At 34.9% G+C, this 19423-nt stretch overlaps 1 protein-coding gene across 1 annotated transcript in view; it reads right to left on the reverse strand.

Annotated features, from left to right (window-relative positions):
• Positions 1–7875: 7875 nt before the first annotated feature.
• LOC135842572 (transcription factor Sp8-like) overlaps positions 7876–19423 on the reverse strand; it is a 79770-nt gene continuing 68222 nt past the window's right edge. The window contains exon 2 of the mRNA XM_065360092.1: positions 7876–10332. Coding sequence (XP_065216164.1) covers positions 9110–10332 — 1223 coding nt within the window. The 3' untranslated portion in view covers positions 7876–9109. The remainder of the gene's footprint in view (positions 10333–19423) is intronic.

Below are 19423 nucleotides of genomic sequence, written 5' to 3' on the forward strand. Positions count from 1 at the left end.
GTGAGTTAACAGAGATGCCAACACATAGGCCACGGATGCTGCTGCTGTTGCTGAGATGCTGTTACCTCTTGCCAAATTTTGAAATTTTGCAATTTAAAAAGAAATACAGAAAAAACATTAGAAAAGCTGTCTAAACTAATTTTAGTACGCAATAAATGCAATTGGTGTTTGTAATTTCAAGACATATGCCCCTCCACCAATTTTGGGTGAAAATAGGGTGTTTTATTATTCAGAAATGACCTTGAAATCAAATAAAATTGGTTCAAATTTCGTGAAAAATTCAAGGATTTTGACCAAACTGTTTTGTAAGTGTAGAGGGATACATGAGGATAAATAAAAACTAAGATAGGCACCTACATGCCTATCTTAGTTTTTATTTATCCTCACATACTCTCTACATAAGCATTTTGGAAGAATTTTGACATTTGAACTAAAAATTGAGACATGATTTTTGAGATCTTTAACAAAGTATTGACCAACTGATCAAAATGGGTTAAAATTTTTCAAAAAATTCAAATATTTCAACAAAAACGTTTTTCAAGAGTTTTGAGAAATCTAAAGCTCAAAATTTGGTTGAGATTTCCAAAAAAAAAAGGTCACGTGACCAATCATATTAGATTAAAGTTTTGCGTGGAATCCAAATATTTCTACAAAAATGTTTTGTTAGCATTTTTGAAACATTTTTAGTTTATAATTTTCTAGGTTTTTGAGGGATGTATCATGGGAATTCACAAAAATTGGTAAAAATTATCACTGGAAAATCAAAGTATACGTCAAAACATTTTTTGAGTTCTTTTTAAAAATTTTGAGCCCTAATTTGGGTTATGATTTATAGTAATTTTGAAAAATGGTGCAATGTGACAAATCAAAAGAGTTAAAATGTTGTGAAAAATTCAAATATTTCAAAAAATATATATATATATATATATTTTGTAAACAGTGCTTGTAGAGTTTGCAGAAAGGCACAATCTAGTAATAACCCCTACAACAATTGTCGATGTCGACATTTGCATCAACTACGTTTTTTTTTCAACATAATGATGGAAAGGTGACCAATTAGTTATGTCAACCAATTTTTCAGAATTGAAATGTCTGTTTTAGTATTTAAAAGCTTGGTAAACATTTAAAAATATCATCTTGTTTAAAGAGGAAAACAAATTTTTAATGTCATTGATAAAAATATTCACTTTTCCAAAGTTTGGAGTTGTCGATGTTATGTCGCTGTGAAAGTTGACTGTCCACAAATACATCAACACCGACATTGACCAAATTTTTGAAGATTTCTCATATTTGGAAAATTAAGTTGACAGTGTGGATGTAATATTGTTGATGTCGAGTTTCACATCAACATTAACATTGACATGTTGTCGACATGAAAATGTATTAGTTTAGTACTCTTAGATAAAGTATTGCACCTTTCTCAATATAAAGACTTAAATGATCAACTTCTAGATTGTACAGACTTTCTGTTTGTACTTGTTGGAGGTGGCCTCTGCGTTGATGCTGATTTCAGCAAGAGCAATGGCTACCTAAGAGAAATAATTTTAAAAAAAATTCAATTTTGAAACTAAAATTTTAAAACATTATGTAGCAGGAGGTTGACATAAATTTTGATGCCAATGTCGATCCATCGACATCCCTCATATTTGGATCCTACATGTCGATGTAAATTTCGAACCTGTGTAGAGCGAATTATTGACATAAATACCGATCAGCATTGGTCGACAATTGCATCGACAATTGGCTCGACATGGGGTGGAAATCCACATCGACATGTGGTATCCAAAAGTGACGGATGTGGATGGGTCAACATTCACATCAAAATTAGCATGGTCATTGTTGAATGGGATGCAATACCTGGTTCAAATAGCATGAAAGGAGATTATACACGTGGGTCGGTTCTAGAGATCGAGCCAGAAACCAGATAGACTACATACTTGTAAAAGAAAGATTCAAGAACACAGTGGAGAACTGTCATACATATTCTGATGCTGACTGTAACTCTGACCACAAACTAGTGGCTGCAAAATGTCAGATAGTCTTGAAGAGCCAGAAGAAGAGCAAAGAACGATACCGACAACTCGACATCACAAAAATCAAATCAAAACACGTGCAAAAGAAATTCTAAGAAGAACTGGAAAAACAAAAGGACAACAAGTTGGAAGAACAACGTATTGAAGAAAAGTGGCAAGCATGGAGTGCGACTGCAACGACGACAATTTTGTGAACATTTTAAATATATTTTTTTGGGTCATGATGTTCAAGATTTTTGAAAAAAAGTGGCAACCTGTTAAAAAGAGCTGGAATTTCAGGAAAAAAATCAAAAATCACCATCAAAATATTTTTTGAGCCCTTTTTTTGAGCTCAAACTTGGGTTATCATTTATAGTAATTTTGAGAAATAGTGCTATTCGACCCATCAGAATGGGTTAAAATTTCACACAAAATTCAAATATCTCAAGAAAATATTTTGTAAATGTTTTAGACAAATTTTGTAGTCATGATGGTCGAAGTTTTTGAAAAAAAATGTAATGCATCCTGTCAAAATGAGTTGGAATTTCAGCAAAAAATCTGAAATTAGGTACTATCAAAATAGGTCAGGCATTTTATTCAATAAACTTGGAAACTTCAAATTCGCTCTATACCTTAATTTCAACACACCAAGTCTATTAGAGGGACATTCTAGAGCCTTTTTAAAATTCCAGAATTTCAAAAATTGCCATAAAAACTTTCAAAATTGGGGCCTCACACTCCCCTTGATTTTTCAAGTCTCATCACGAAAAGCTCATGGCTGCAAACATTATGAGACTTCGTGCTTTTCGAGTCTAGGTTCAAATTTTCAAATTGAAGTTGCAAAATTTGTCAAGATTTTGAAGATTGAGCTTTCAAAAAAGCTCGACTTTGAACTTTGAATTTTTTGGTGAACATTTTTGACACTATTTTTCATCTTTCTTCAAAAAATGTGTCAAAATTTGTGAGTGAACTTGACGTGCCTGAACCCAAAACAGAAGCTATATAGGTACTTAGTTGATAAGGAATAGCCTGACTTTGATACACTCTCATTTATTTCTTTAAATCTCGATTACCAATTCTTCCAACTCTCGCATAAAAAATTCATATCCAATACACAAATCCACAAATCCTCAACTCGAATTAAATCCATCTTTCATCATCTCCAACCCTCCAATTTTTCACAATCCAAAACACCAAATCACCCTCACATCATTATTTCAAATCTCATTATCCTAATCTAAATTCATCAACCCTCTCCTTCGAACTCAAATCTCATCACTAACAACACAATCTGCGATATTTTACTCAATCTGTATTCCGACCACATAGACGATTTCCAAGACGAATAAAATTCAATAATATATTCTTTTGGCTCGCATTATACATCAGAGCCAGACGATTAAACACATCTCGAAGAAAATTTCCGATACGCAATGAAAAAAAGATGACCGCATCAAAACCCACCCATCCATTCGTTCCTTTTTCTTCGTTCGCGTCCAACTTGTTTGATTTTTCTCAATCTCTTTTCGTCCACTACCTACCCCTTCTTTACCCAGTTATACTCGAGCTTTGCTGCTTTTCCTCCTTCTCCTTCCTATATATGTACATATCTCATATACAAAGAACGTACACTCTCAACTACATCTACCGTTGCTTATGATAAATGATATCGTATGAAATTAGTTTCCGTTTTTATAAATTCCCTCTTTCTCTGTACGTTTTGCTGCGGCTCGCTCGCCAGTACTACAAATAGATTACGTTCTTATATTCTTTTTTCAAAATCAAGACACGCTTTTGTATAAAAGTCCAACTATGATAAATTGCCATTTCGTATTCATGGATGAATACATACATACTAAATAAAAAAACCTACTCGCGAATACTTATACTACGAGTAACATTCTAAGTCTCATATATAGAGTTGTTGTATGTGAGACCGACTAGAGCAACAAAAAAAAAAGTACATGTGGAAGATGATAGACGCGGTAGAAAAAGAGTTAAACAAGAAATGTCGAAGAAAATGGTCATTTTTTTTCCTCCTATGTAATAATCTACATTGCAAATGGGCTACAAAACGTGCAGTATGGGAAAAGAAACCGCAGATTTGTTAAATTCGTCCAAAACTTCGGGGCCATCGTGTCGCGAATTTATTAACCAACCTATTCTGTTTTCAGTTTTCATTTAGTTCTGTTTAATTTTTCGAATTAATTTCACAAAATTCATCGACCAACTTTTTATTCTTTGTAATTGGATTTTAACTCGAATTAGGGCTTTTGTTGCCTACCTTATACACCTTGCTCGAAAGTGGAAAGTAAAGAAAAAAGTAGACTGTTATAGTTTGAAAAAGAGTCCCCTCCACTTTTTTTTACTTCTGCTTACACCATCGTCTTTTTTTCAACCCTCATTGAGCAAATTGTGAACACTGAACAATATCCTACAACTACACAAAATATTTTACCACCCATCTAGGACATCGTGTATATTGAACATGGTTTTTTATGAACCATCCGTATATTATGTAGATATAATTAAGTATAATGGTACGAATATTGCTCATTATAAATTGCTTTATTGGTACTTGTGTGAACGATTTTAACTAAGGTAAAGTATGTATAACTGCAGGATACATACCGACGAGTACAATTACTTTTTAAATAGGTAAAGTAATCAAATACCTATTATCGAGAAAGAAAAAAAAACTTTTTACTACGAGAAAAATTACCATTATTGGCCGAGCTTAATAATTAAAATACGAGAAAAAAAATTCCTTAGATTAATCTGAATATTTTTTTTCCTGTACAAAATCATCTTAAGTATTCCTTTTCGTTTCTTTTCTTAAAATACTAATATTGCACTTTTCTAACGCGTGATAGTGAACGTTTTTTTTTTCAAACTTAAGAATAGGTTGTTATGAATGTTGTATAAAACAAGCGTTTAAGCGAATATGCTCCTCTCCCTCCCCCCGTACCCAAATATCGAGGTTGTACTGACACGAGTACGGAAAGGGTTTACTACAAATATTTATCTAGATGAGGAGTTGGTGGCTGGATTCTGAATCTTGAACTGGTGTTTAGAGTGAGATTTGAATGAGGAAACATTTTTTTTTTTATCAAGATAGAGTTTTTGGATTTTATTTTAGCTTTCAAAATGACCCCTAAAAGAGGGGATACTTTTTCTGAAAATTTTAAATTTTGTATCAAAATAACGATAAAGTCCCCTCTGTGAGGATTATTTAATCATGGACATGTTTTTTTTTTTTTTTTGTTATTTCACACTGAAATCATGTCTACTAATAGAAACTCTTTATTATTTTTACGTTTTCAAATTGTTTGATCAAAATGTCATTTAACATAGCTTCCATCGTTTTTTCACCTTCATGTTCTTAAAAATTGACCCCCAAAATCTCAATATCTGCTTCAATATTTCTCAAAATGTCAGGAATATGTAATTTGTTTGTTTGGTTGTATTTGTTTTTGAAATATAATTTACCAACAATGAATAATGAAATTGCTATGAATTCACGTTTGGAAATAAACATTACTTTTTTAACCAGAGGTAACCAGAAATTTGCCAAATATTACCAAAAAACTTTCAATGGGAATTTCAAATCATTTCCAATCAGAAATTACCAGTAATTTACCAAAAATTTCCGTTCATTTACCAAAAATTACTGTCATTTACCAAAAATTACCGGTCATTTACCAAAAATTACCAAAAATTACCAAAATTTACCAAAAATTACCAAAAATTACCAAAATTTACCAAAATTTACCAAAATTACCAACATTTTCCAAAAATTACCACAATTTACCAAAAGTTACCAATGTTTACAAAAAATTACCAGAATTTGCCAAAAATTACCAAAATTTTTTTATAAGGAACAAATTAAAAATTTTTTTAAATCAAAAGTTATTGGTAATTTACCAAAAAAATGCTGGTCATTTACCAGAAATTACCAAAATTTACCAAAAATTACCAATGTTTTCCACAAATTACCAGAATTTGGCAAAAATTACCAGAATTTGGCAAAAATTACCAAAATTTTCTTATCAAGAAGAAATTTTAAATTATTTTTATCAGAAATTATTGAAAATTTTCTGAAAATTACCTAAATTTGCCAAAAATTACCAAAAGTTTCCACAAGATTCAACAGTTTACAAAAAATTTCCAATAATCATCAAAACTTATCACAAAAAATTGTCCACAAATTGCCAAAATTTATCAGTAATTTACCAAAAATTACTAGTGTTTACCAGAAATTTACCAAAATATACCGGTAATTTACCAAAAATTACCAGTTATTCACCAAAAAATTCTCAGAGAATTTCAGTAATTTACCAGAAATTCCCATCAATTAATAGTAATTTACCAAAAATCACCAATAACTCACCAGAAATTACCGGTAATTTACAGAAAAATACCGAAAATCAACCAGAATTTACCAGAAATTTACCATAAATTAACCAAAAATTACCAGTAATTTACCAAAATTTACCAGTGATTTACCAAAATTTACCAGTGATTTACCAAAATTTACCAGTGATTTACCAAAAATTACCAGTAATTTACCAAAAATTACCAGTAATTTACCAAAAATTACCAGTAATTTACCAAAAATTACCAGTAATTCACCAAAAATTACCAAAAAATTCCGGTAATTTATTTTTTAAAAATACCAGAAATTGACCAGAAATTTATCAAAAATTATCACCAAAAATTACCAGTAATCTACCAAATTCAATTAGTAATTCACCAAGTTGTAACAAGAAATTACCAGTAATTTCTGACAAAAAATTTGGAGTAATATTTGACGAGAAATTATCAGTAATTTCTGACTTGAAATCTCTGGAATGCTTCACTGGAAATTATCAGCAGTTTTTGGCCAGGAATCACCTGTCATTCATTTTTTACTAGAAATTATCAGTCACTATTGGCCAGAAATTATCACTTATTTCTGTTCAAAAATTACTTGTCATTTGTGACCAAAATTACCAGTCACTTTTACCAAAAATTCATCAATTTTTGACCATGAATTACCAGCCTTTTTTACCCAGAAATTACCAATAACTTTTTACCTGAAATTATCAATATTTGTTTTGCTGAAATTTAGCAGTAACTTCTGACCAGAAATTGCCAGTGATTTTTGACCAGAAATTACGAGTATTGCGAGGGACTTTAAAATTAGGTAATTCGTGAAATTTCTCGAGAATTACCAGTAATTTACCATGTTTAGAAATTTTAATATAAGTTTGTGTTGCAATTGATTTGTTTTTGAAGCTCCTTACTCATAATCACTCAAATATTCTACTTCAATGACTCAAAATGTCAGAAATAGGACAAATTTTCCGTTTTTAGAAATCTTAGACCTGCATAATGGGGAAGAATTCATTGCAATTGTTTTTCCAAATTCGTAAAAGTACTTCGTGATTTTTTTTTCAAAGTTTTTCAAATTCAAAGAATTTTTTTCAATTTTTATATTCGATTCCATAACTTCATAAAACTCCCTCCAAAAATTACCCCCAATCATCCCCTAATCACCAATCAATTCTAACCAGCCACCAACTCACACACCTGGAAGAACTATGAAAAACAAATTCAAAAAAAAAGTCATCAAAAACCCCCTTACAAAGTAAACACTCTAAAAAAAAAAATTCATCAGGCAGTTTACAGCGTCGAAGAAAAAAAACCACTTAGCATCACTAATCCGGCAAATGAATTGGTAACTTCTCCGGAGTAGGAGATTTTGCAGGTGAAAAAAACACACAATAAAACTCAAAAAGTAAAATGTCCCCAATTATATACATCAATTTTTTATTCATATTTTTTTTTGGGCAAAGGGAGCAAAAAAAAAGTCAACGAGGAGTCTATTTTTTCTCTCTTTATTTTCATTTATTTTGTCGATTATAATTGGCTCGATTATCACATCTACGTGGACCTCAGCCATGGAACTGTAATTTAAATAATAAAAACAAGACTTTCTATACCTATACATATCCCATCTTTATCACCTATGTATATCTGGGTTACTAGTAACTTATATACTCGTGTCTATACATACTCGATAAAAATTGGAAAAAAATTACACTATACACAATAAAATAATAAAATGTAAAAAAAATGACATTTTTATGTCACCTATTCCTTATAGTATTTTTTCCAAAATATTATCCTATAATTTCTATAAAAATGTTTTCAAATCGCGTGTGCATCAATAAGTATGACACAGAGACTGAGAAATAATACGGTACAGATTACCCCTCTACACGCTAAAAAAAAAATCAATAAGGAATACCGGTAGGTTAATTATTAGGTTTACGTATAAAAAAACACCCACATGTACATTTTTTTACTTAGATATACTATACTTATTAGCGGAATTTTGGTGTTGTATCACAGATTTTTGTTTACGTAGTTAGACATTTTATAAGTATATGTATAGGAGAAGAAGAAGAGAAAAAAAAGGTCTGTTCTTTAAAGAAGTCGATACTTGAAGAAAAATAGACAGACTATAGAGAAAAAGTTGTTCCTTTCAATAGTATAGTTATATCGAAAAAAAAGGAGGAGACGACGATAGGTAAAGAGTATAGGTAAAAAGACGAGAGAAAAAAGTAGTAGTTGTCAAGATTAAGTACATAGTACAAGTACACAATATAACAAGGATAAGCCGAGATAGACCCATAATAAATAGAGACATAGAGAGACAAGACATAGTATAGTAGTAAGTATGAGACAAACGACGAGAAAAAGTTTTGAGAGAAAAAATAGTATATAAGCTGACTCGCGTATAAGACTAGAATTAGATTAAAAACAGGAATGACTGAAGAGGAATGAATATTAGTCTTAAGACTAGAGAGAAGACTAGATTAAAATACGTTGTAAATGACGAGGGGGAAAAAATCGGGGGGCAAAAAATAAACACAACGAAAAAAATAATTAGAGAAGACAAGAAAAAAAAAATAAAAACAAAATACACAATTGAAAATAAATAGTATAAGAATATAGTAGGTACGCGTATTAACCATTGCTGGATACCGGGTTTCATCTTCAGTGGCTCGATCTGGGATCCATATCCATCTTGAGTGGGGCTGCACGATGGATTATCGAAGATGCGTTATGGTGGGAACTTGATTGGTTGGAGACATGGCAGTGCTACATTCGTTCGTATCGCCAACGCAAGCAGACTCTAGATGCTTATTCAGGTACGACTTGAGGGCGAATGTTTTATGGCATCTGGTACATTCGAAGTTCTTATCGGTTGAATGGGTCTGCATATGTGCTCTCAGGTTAGACCTGTCTGCGAAAGCTTTGCCACAATGAGCACATCCGTAAGGTTTCTCACCGGTGTGTGATCTAAGATGACCTTGCAGCAGCCAAGGTCTTGAGAACAGCTTTCCGCAGATACCACAAGCATGGTTGAGCTTATGGGTTAGCAGATGCATGGCTAAGGCTGGCATACTAACGTAGGCTTTGCCACAGGTAACACATTTCTTCGCCGATTGCGAATCCAGACTTCGATGCGTCTGTTTATGCCGAGATAGATTCGAAGAAGTGGCGTACTGCTTGCCACACTCAGAACACGTGTATTTAGGTCGCTGGTCACCGACTGTAGCCACAGCCTGGGCAGTAATCCCGCCTCCTATACCGGCCACTGTAGAGGCTGCCAGACTAGATCCATCTACCGATAAACTCTTCTTCTTAGATCGACCATCGCTGACGAAGAATGCCTCGTAAGTGTAAGCGATTGTCTTCGTCTGCGTTGGCTTACCAGGTATAATGGTCTTAACCGAAGCTGGCCCGTTACTATTCGAATGCCCGGACTGTGCTTGCTGCTGGTTATTGGACTGCTGCTGCTGTAAAGGGGCTGGAGCTGGTGGAGATGCGCTCAAGTCGAGGATAGCGTGGGCAGCTGTGAGATCTTCCGGAGGCCTCCAACGTACCGAAGGTCGATCATCTAACGAATACGGTCTGTAAATATCTTTCTTCTTAGGTGGTAACGATAGAGCAGCTCCGGTGCTCGTGAAACACATGGCGAGAGATCTGGTACGTGGAGTGCCACCGCTACTACTACTGCTGCTGCTACTGCTGCTCGATGACCCGATACTGCTTGTAGGAGATGTTGAACCGGATGGTGAGACCGGAGATGCTGCCAGGTTCGGATTGCCTGTGGCTAGGGCGGCTGCGGCAGCTGCTACGGCGGCGGCGGCTGCGGCTCGAGATTCGTTTGGTGATTGCAGAGTGGCGTACGAACGAGATGTACCGGTGGTGCCATCTGATGGCAGGAATGCTGAGTAGTGGTTGATGTCTGAAGCTGTTGAGTAACCTGTAATCAGAAAATACCAGATAGAATGTTTAGTTATCAAGTAAGAACTGCACTGAAGTACAAATAAATATTGTAATGTAGTCATATTTCATCTATTGTAGCTTAATTACGAGTACATGTAGAGGGGGAGGGGGTCCCATGGTCCCTCCGATGGCCTCAAATTCTCAAGGATGGAAAAGTGGAGTTATTCGATAGGTGAATTTTGAATTGAAATTTAATGATCATCTTCTGTTATTATGTAATTTCTGTGGTCCGCCAATAAATCCGGACTCACTCATTAAACCCCCCCCCCCTCAACTTCATGCCAGAAAAATGTTTAAAAATGAAAAATATTTGAATTACCTCATGTGTTTTGAAGCCCAAAATATCAAGGATGATAACAGGTACCTAATATGTCAGAAATGAGTCATTTTTGGGTTCAAAAATACACTAGAGAAAATGGTTATCAATTTTCTTATTTTTAATTACATTTCTGACTAATTTGAGGTCGCTGAGCACAAAAATGACGTTCATTTTGCTATCGGAATTGTATTTCGTGAAATAGTCGCAATTTCTCACTGAAGCAGCTACCCACGACACAAATGGACACCAGATTCGGAGTCGGTGATCTTGCATTAGTCGAAAACGACGCTTTACTCGATTTTTTTGGAAATGAAAAAAATCCAAAAAATTCAAAGGGGTTGAATCGAGCTGAAAATTGGGTTAGGGGGGTTTTTGGGACGGAAAATTCATTTCCGGCGTCAGATTTTCACCAGAGTGCACCATTCTCTCACAAACGGCCTTTTTTTAAGCTCAAAAATGAGCTAAAAAAAGTTGTCGAATTTTGCATTTTTGATGACGTTTTCTGACTAATTCGAGGTGGCTGATTTCGAATATATCATCAAAATTTACGCAGGGTGTTTAGATCACGAGATTAGAGTCCATTTTCGACGAAGAAGAGCCGATAGCTCAAATCTGAAAGCAGATTCGTACTCGGAGACCTCGAATTAGTCAAAAACGACCCTTCACTCGACTTTTTTGGAATTCAGAAAAATCCAAAAAATTCAAAGGGGTTGAATCGAGCTGAAAATTGGGTTAGGGGGGTTTTTTGGGACGGCAAATTCATTTCCGGCGTCAGATTTTCACCAAAACGCACCCTTTTCTTGGAAATGGGTCATTTTTAGATTCAAAAATGACCTGAAAAAAGTTGCGGAATTTTGAATTTCTTATGACGGATTCTGACTAATTTGATGGAGCTGATTTCGAATATAACATCAAAATTGATGCAGGATGTTCAGATCGCAAAATAAGCGTGCATTTTTGACTAAGAAGAGGCGATCGCTCAAATCTGACTGCAGATTCGGACTCGTCGACCTCAAATTAGTGGAAAACGACCCTTTACTCGATTTTTTTGGAATTCAAAAAAATCCAAAAAATTCAAAGGGGTTGGTTCATGCATTTTTTTGGTCAAAAAAACTTTTTGTCTCAAATTGAGCTGAAAATTAAGCTATGGGGGTTTTTTGGAACGGTGAATTCATTTCCGGTGTCAGATTTTCACCAGAGTGCACCCTTCTTACAGAAACGGACCATTTTTGGCCTAAAAAATGAGCCTGAAAAATGTTATCAAATTTTGCATGTCAAATGACATTTTCTGACTAATTTTAGGTCGCTGAATCCAAAAATTACGTTCGTTTTGCAATTGGACTTGTATTTTGCGAAATAGCCGCAATTGCTCACTGAAGTAGGGTCGAACGACACAAATAAACACCAGATTCGGACTCGACGACCTCAAATTAGTCGAAAACGACCCTTTACTTGATTTCTTTGAAAATCAAAAAATCCAACCAATGTCTTTAAAAGTGGATATGAAAAAACTTGGAAAAAATAATCAAAAATCCCCCCCCCCCCAAAAAAAAAGCTCAAGAAAAAGTTGAATCAAGCTGATTTTCTCTTTATTTTTGACCTGAATATTTATTAACGAGAGTAGTATCTCAACTTGCTCAAAAATTATTGAATCGGACAAAGGGAAATCCTCTCAGAAGACTCCCAAAATTCATCACCAAAAAAATTTCAGGTGCTGAAATCGATTTTTTTGTTCTTGCCGAATTTTTGAAAGTGTGAAGTTTAACCCGAAAAAAGGGAAAAAATCAAAATTGACCTGGAAAACTGAAATTCAGCTAGAATTCTATTTTTGTCCTCCCACGTCGATTGGTGTTATGGCTTCTAGCCTTTTTGGAGCCTTCATCAACGTATTTTTATCATTTTTTTTTAATTTTTCACAGAAGTAATCAGTAGCGAAAATAGATTTGAACAAAAACAAAAATATTTTCAAAATATGAATTTTCTTAAATCGACCAAAAAGATCAAAAATGCGGTAGGTACGATTTTATAGGAGCTGAATTTCATTTCCACTAACTTCAAAAACTGGAGGATCTGAAAACCTGATGGAGGCTTCAGAACTGCTCAAAATTATCACCTTTCGACTCCAGAGGTCAAAAATGCGATACAAACCAATTTTTAGCCTTTCAGGTCAATTTGGTTCGATTTTGATTTTTTTTTCATTTTTAATCCAAACTATTGACTTTTGTTTTTGAAATTTATATGTACTTAAGGGTTTAAAATCTCAACTCTGTATCAAAAATATTATCATAAACCATGTGAGGAAGCGGAGAGACGAAGACCTTTTTCCCACCTACTTGTTGTGAAGTACGTAATCGGAAGGCAACTCCTCCATTCCTGGCGCAGAACCCGCTCCCCTCTCACAGTCAACATGTGACGATTCTGGCTGTTTTTTCCAGCTCAGTAAGGTATGATAGTGAATCCCTGAAGCTCTGGTTCATCAAAATATAGCACCAGTCGACAGATCAGACAATTTTTCAAGTTTCTCTTTTTTGAGGACTAATATCTCTCCTCCAAGGACACCTTCTGAGCTGAAAATTTTCCTGAGTGACTTTCAACTCAGAATAAAGGTCTCCACGGAACTTGGCCAAAAACCTCCAAAAAAATTTTTTCACGATCTATCATTTGAACCAGATCAAATGAGGAACAACTGCATAGAGTGGAACTTGAGGAGAAAAAATGATGCAATTCTGTGCAATGTAAATTAAATTAATGGACATCAGAAATTAAACATACCATTTCAATAACATAGAAAGGGATTATTTTCAAACGAACTTTTCAGATTGTTGGATGAATGAAAATGTCACTTGTTGAACACGTATAGTACAGATAACTGGCAAGGGTAAACGAGTGAGAGCGAGCAGACGAACATTGAGCTGTGCAAGATGCAGAGGAAAGGGCAGCCCTTGTTTATAAACATACACGCCGTTGGGTTCAGCAAAGAATAGGAGCACAGTACGAGAGAGCATGGTGTCGAAGATATACGCTCGTTTATACCTGTGTTGTGTGAGAGAGCTGTTGTGTATAGTATCATAGCACTACAGAATAGGTAGAGAGAGAGAGAGACGCACGCAGGGATGAAGAGATGAGGAAAAAGCTACGTTACAGTAAATAAAAGAGCTTAAAAGAAAACGATAGTAGAGAGCGTGAGGCGATGCGAAGGGGGAGCATGGAAGATAAAAAGAGGTTAATAACTCGAAGCAGCGCGAATAATATTTATTTGTGTTTACCGGAGATGATGAAGCAAAAGCAGGACGACGAGTACGACGACGATGATGATGGGCAGAGAGAGGAAAAAAACGACGACTATACGATGGGAACAAAGAAAGAGAGAGATGTAAACGAGACACGATCCGAATAGTCTGCTTGCAAGAGGAAGAAAGAGAGTATTTTAATTAGCGCGTCAAAAGAGACGCGCGTAAAAGTTTTCATCGAAAGGAGTAAAATTTTTGGTTACTCGTCGTAAAGTGTTCTGTGTTTAAAAGCAAAATAGAGAATAACGGAGCAAGGCACAAAGTAGCGTTTACTGCTCCGAAACGTTGGCGAAATTCTCCAACAGGTAGTTTGAAGTTTAGGCAAATTCGCAAGTTATATTTAAAGTTTGCCAGCGTTGGTGGATGTTTCTTTATCTTTTGAAAGTTTGATTCACACATTAAAGTACATTCCGCGGCGCGACCTTAATAATTTTACCAGCGAAGGGCTACACGCTTTATACCGAGAGCTGAAAATACAAAGACTTTGTAGAGTTATCCTGTGTACCCTTACCCCCTTACCCTTGTGTCTGTTCTGCGATACTCGATGGTGAGAGGATCCGTTTTAAACTTCAGACTCTCTTTTCTTTCGCAGCAACCATGTTTTTGAGAAGTCTCACCGTATACACGACTATGATCCCTCTTGTCTTTAATAATTTCCTTATCGCCCTCTTTCTCACCCTGGCAAATAGTGTTCTTTATCCGTATAAGAAGGGCTTTTGTTTTTCACACTGTGCAGCAAGTTTCGCGCTCATTTGCACCCTAGGTATCCGGGTTAGTTTGAGATACACTGACTCGACTCAGCGCCATAAGAAATACCCGTATCTGAAGTCTTCATTAGCAGATTCTTTGTCTCATCGTCTCGTGCCCTTTTTTCACCCTGCTGGAGCGGACTCCGGGTCATTAATCGATACCTCTTCGCTTAGCTTCCTCCCTGCTTTCTCGGTCGTGTGCATTTTAACGCGCAAAAAGAGCTTGTGTAAGGGTATTTGCGAAATGGGGATGGAGATATATACGCTGAGATAAGCTTTGATCGAGATGCATAAGGGAACGAGTATAATAAAAGCAAAATTCAGCAATTAAGCGTTGTAATTAATCGAAGGGGAATGCTTCAGCTTCGTGTCGACGATTCCACTATAAAGGTGGGTTCGAGTTTACTTTGTACCGAAGCATTAACTTCTCAATGAGAGTATTTTCCTCACGTTAAACGACATTAAGATAAATCGAGGGATGCTGCGTAAACGAAATTTTTTCTGCATCAGTTTTATTCTACGTATAAGTTCGATTTGTGATATTGCAGCAGAAAAGAGACGAGATTAGTTGAAGATAAAGTTTACTATTTGTTCAAAGGAGCAATGTAGGAATAAGTGAAATTGAACTAGTGTGAAAATAGTGAAAAAAAACCTTCAGAATTAATAACCGATTTATATAGAACGAGACTGTAAATCAAGGTGTGTTCGACAAACGGACATAGATGAATTGTAGAGAGACGAAGAGCTTAAAAAGACTATAGATTCGTACCAAAACAAACCTGCTACTTGAAAACACGAAAAATCAATTCAATTGAAAATCAACGTCACTTTGCCCTTGCGGCGTTCCATAAAATGTCATCTATTTATGTACCAGGATTCTTTCACGACGTAAATGCGTTGCAAAGGGAACCAGGGGTGGGGAAATAGGTACCACACGGAGCGTTTCTACGCTCAAATAATGTTGATTTTTCGAGACAAAACGCCGAACCGCGAAGACAACGTAAAAATAACTCGAAAATAAGTAAAGGTTGTCGAGTCGAAGCTGGTAAAAAAAAAAAAAAAAAAAAGGTTGACTGTTGTTTTAATAATACCAAGTCAATTTGGAAAAAGCATCAACGTACCTATTATTCGTTTAATTTCATTATAATGAACGCGATAAATTTCTTCTTATGCTTACGAGACGTGACGTGTCGGAAACGAAACAACAATGTAGAACTGTAGAGGTGCAGTGGAGTAGGTGAGTAAGTAAGGGGAATGAAAACCCAAAACACAAATTGTTTATTTTTCAAACAATTCAATTTAATAACATAAACCGACGACGAGTAGCAGAACGAACGAGCGCGTTAACTACACAATTACGAAATAATTCGCGATGATGGCGTAAACGAAGGAAACGTCGTAGACTTGACACTTGTTGCGTGTTTTCGTGAGCTGCTGTTGCTTCTTTCTGGTGTTGCGTATGTGTTGTAAATAAGAGGAAAGGTGAGGGAGGAAAGGGGTGGAAAAAAACGAAATGGAAACGAAATATTTGCAGAGTTTTTGCTTTTTTTGGAGAAGGAAATTGAGATTAATTTTAGGTTGGGTTAATTTTTGAGATGGAAAATGAGATGAAGTTGGAGTTTGACAATTGCGTGATGGATGGGAAGTACCGAGAAAGTGGAGAAAGGGAATATCTTGGTCTTTGGATCCCTTGAATTACCAGAATGCGCTATAATTTAAGATGTACCTACCTTATTTTGCAAAGTTGGAATTTCCCACCTCCCACTACCCCCAAAGTTGTTAACTGGGGTGAGAAAATATTCTCATTATTCTTCATTTTCCCCATCTGCAAAAAAAAGTGATTCCAGTAGCTTGTCACCAAATTGAAAAAAAATCTAAAAAATCAAAAAAAAAGGTCAATTTATGAAAAATTTTTGTTTCTCCGTCAAAATTTCTCCAAATAATCCCATTTTTAAGAAAAAAACATTCCCTAGTCCTTCAAACTATATTCGCTCCCTGGTAAAGGGCCTTTCAAAGTTTAAAAAAAAATTTAAAATGAGTGAATTTTTTTTGAAAATATCGAAATCTTTGTAGGACCCCCCAATTGATGTCGGCTCTCTTATATGGACCCCCCTCCCATTTGGGAAAAATAAAAAATGTTGGCTGTAGGACTTTCAAATGAAGTTGGCTCCTCCTGCACTTGTATGAATCCGCCAAAGTTGAAAAATGCCAAAAAAAAGAAGATGAAAAATTGACTTCTGTAGGTACAAATTATTTGAAAATTTTTCATCTCTAGATCATTCTTTTTTTGAGAAAAACCTTTCCCAGAGTCCCCTAACAATAATATTGGTCACCTACTTTGAGCCCTTTAAAGTTGAGAAAATCCAACAAAAAAAAATTAATAATGGAAGTAAAGACTCCCCAGTGAGGAAAGCTTCAAATCATGGACGTTTTTACTTCTTTTGATATGAGGAAATATGCCTTAATCACCTTAGAGGTTATTAAATTACCTAATCGATGGCTTGGTATAAATACCAAGTAAATCCAAAATCCTAAATTTGTCAGAAGAACACAAATGACGTTTAAAACATTCATATTTTGTTATTTGCAGTTTTAGATTGCATTATTATGTTTTAGAGGTCTTAATGGTATGGCCTGATGATATTTTATAGGTTGATAAAATATAATTAGTTGATTAAAGCGCTTTGGAAGGACATAACTACAAGGTTTCTAGAGACGACATACGAGATTTTCATCGTACTTATGTACGACTTACGTGGTTTTCAAATTTACAATTGATGAAATTCATGTACTTACCTCCTAGGTCAGACTTACGTGTTTTTTAATGTTGGATTTTTGCCAATTAGAGCACTAGGATGTGTTTTAGACTTATGAGGTTTTTAAATTCGGATTCCTCGTTGTTTTTTTTACTAAAGAAACCACAAAAAAAGCATTTTTGAAAAAATCTGGACTCACAAGGTTTTTATACCAAGCCATCATAATTATATTCCTATGTACTGAAAGTATGGTAACGTGGGAAACTATTTATAGATCTGTGGCTCGTAGCTCGAAGGCTGGTGCATCAGATCTCTAACAACCAACTCTACTTCGTTTCGGCTACTCACGATGGCTGGTTTTTCATCAACTTATAGATGCATAGGCAGCAGAGCTTTTCCCCTCCGCCCCCTTTCCTGTCTTAGCCCACTTTCCTAAGTGGATAATTTGTGCTTTCAACGTGATTTTTATTCAAATCAAATATGTCTATTAATTACAGTACATTGGATATTTCTCCAATCCTGCTAGCCATTGGGAATATCTCTCATTGAAAAGGAGCTTAGTGTGAGACATTTCTGTCGAAGTGTCTAGAATTAGGTACACCCACCAAAGAGGCAGAAAATGCGTACAGTGTCTTAGTAAGTAATTACTTTCAATTTCTAATAATGTAACATTACTTCATCGCTAATTAATAATTAATAAGCTTATACTTATGTATCATTATTATTAAGATTTTTCTAGTTAGTAACACAAGTTGTAAGATGCAAGCCAAAGCCTGTATCCATTATGAAATAATCTCGTCCTAATTTTATATCGACTAACCTTAAAAGTGTATTTTCTTCTAGTTGTTCTTTAATATCAGTAAACCACATAATTACTCGTAGTAAGTATGTAGATATTACTTGTCGAATGTGTGTACCTACTTCTTTACTCGGTACTTTTGAATAACGTTACAAGTAGAGTAGACGGTATTTATTGAGCCTCTCCACTAATTTGAGCTATCCAGTTGGTACAAGATATTGGCTTAACCACCATAAATAGGAATTAAAATAATTTCCCTCTATCCCAGTAAATATCTATCTCACTCCATCACTTTTTACAAGAAAAAAATCCAACTGTCGCACCTTCTGCAAAATTTCAAAAATGTTGAAGAAATTAGAAATTGCGCTGGAGGCTCCAAAATGACTCTACTAAACTGTTAAATTCAAATTTGGCTGGTTAATTTTAGACAAAATTTAGCCATTGTGCCAATTTCAAAAATTTCCTCACAAACAGAAAAGCTTTTGATTTTTATAAACTCAGGCAGAAATTGATAATCCTGCTGGAGACTCCAGAATTTTTCGAAATGATGAAATTCGGTTCTGATTTCCATCACTTTTACTGAATAAGTACCTAATTACTTAGGTACCCACCATTTTTTTTAAAGGCATACCTAAATCGTTAAAAATGGTAAATTTCAAATTTTCAAAAATTCCTCAAGAATTGAGAAATCATTTTATGACGCTGAAATTTGTAGTAAATTGGGGGAGAGGGGGTGTAAACCATGTTATTTTCAGGAATGGAGGTTCTGTTCAAGTGGGCGGCTGAAATCTGGAGATGTTTCTTTGTTAGTTACTTTCAAGAATAAAATTTGAAGCCAAAAAATCATCATTTTGGAAATTAATCAACATTTTTCAGCTGGCAGGAAAATGTTTTACACGAATTGCTTTATCTTGTATAGAACCCCCCCCCCCTTGAATCCAAATTTCACAATTCTATAGTTCCACCCTTCTGGAACGTCTAATACTTAGGTCGAGCATAAGCCCATAACACAATTTTCAGCTGCCCAAATTGATCTCTAACTTTTTGGAAAAATTTAAAAATGTTTGTAAAATTGAAAATTGGGCTGAAGATCCCATAAGGGCTCTAAACTGTAAAAAAATAAGAATTTTTCCGGTTAATTTTTGACAAAATGAA

This window comes from Planococcus citri, chromosome 4 (assembly GCF_950023065.1).
Source record: "Planococcus citri chromosome 4, ihPlaCitr1.1, whole genome shotgun sequence".
In the NCBI taxonomy this organism is placed as follows: Eukaryota; Metazoa; Arthropoda; class Insecta; order Hemiptera; family Pseudococcidae; genus Planococcus; species Planococcus citri.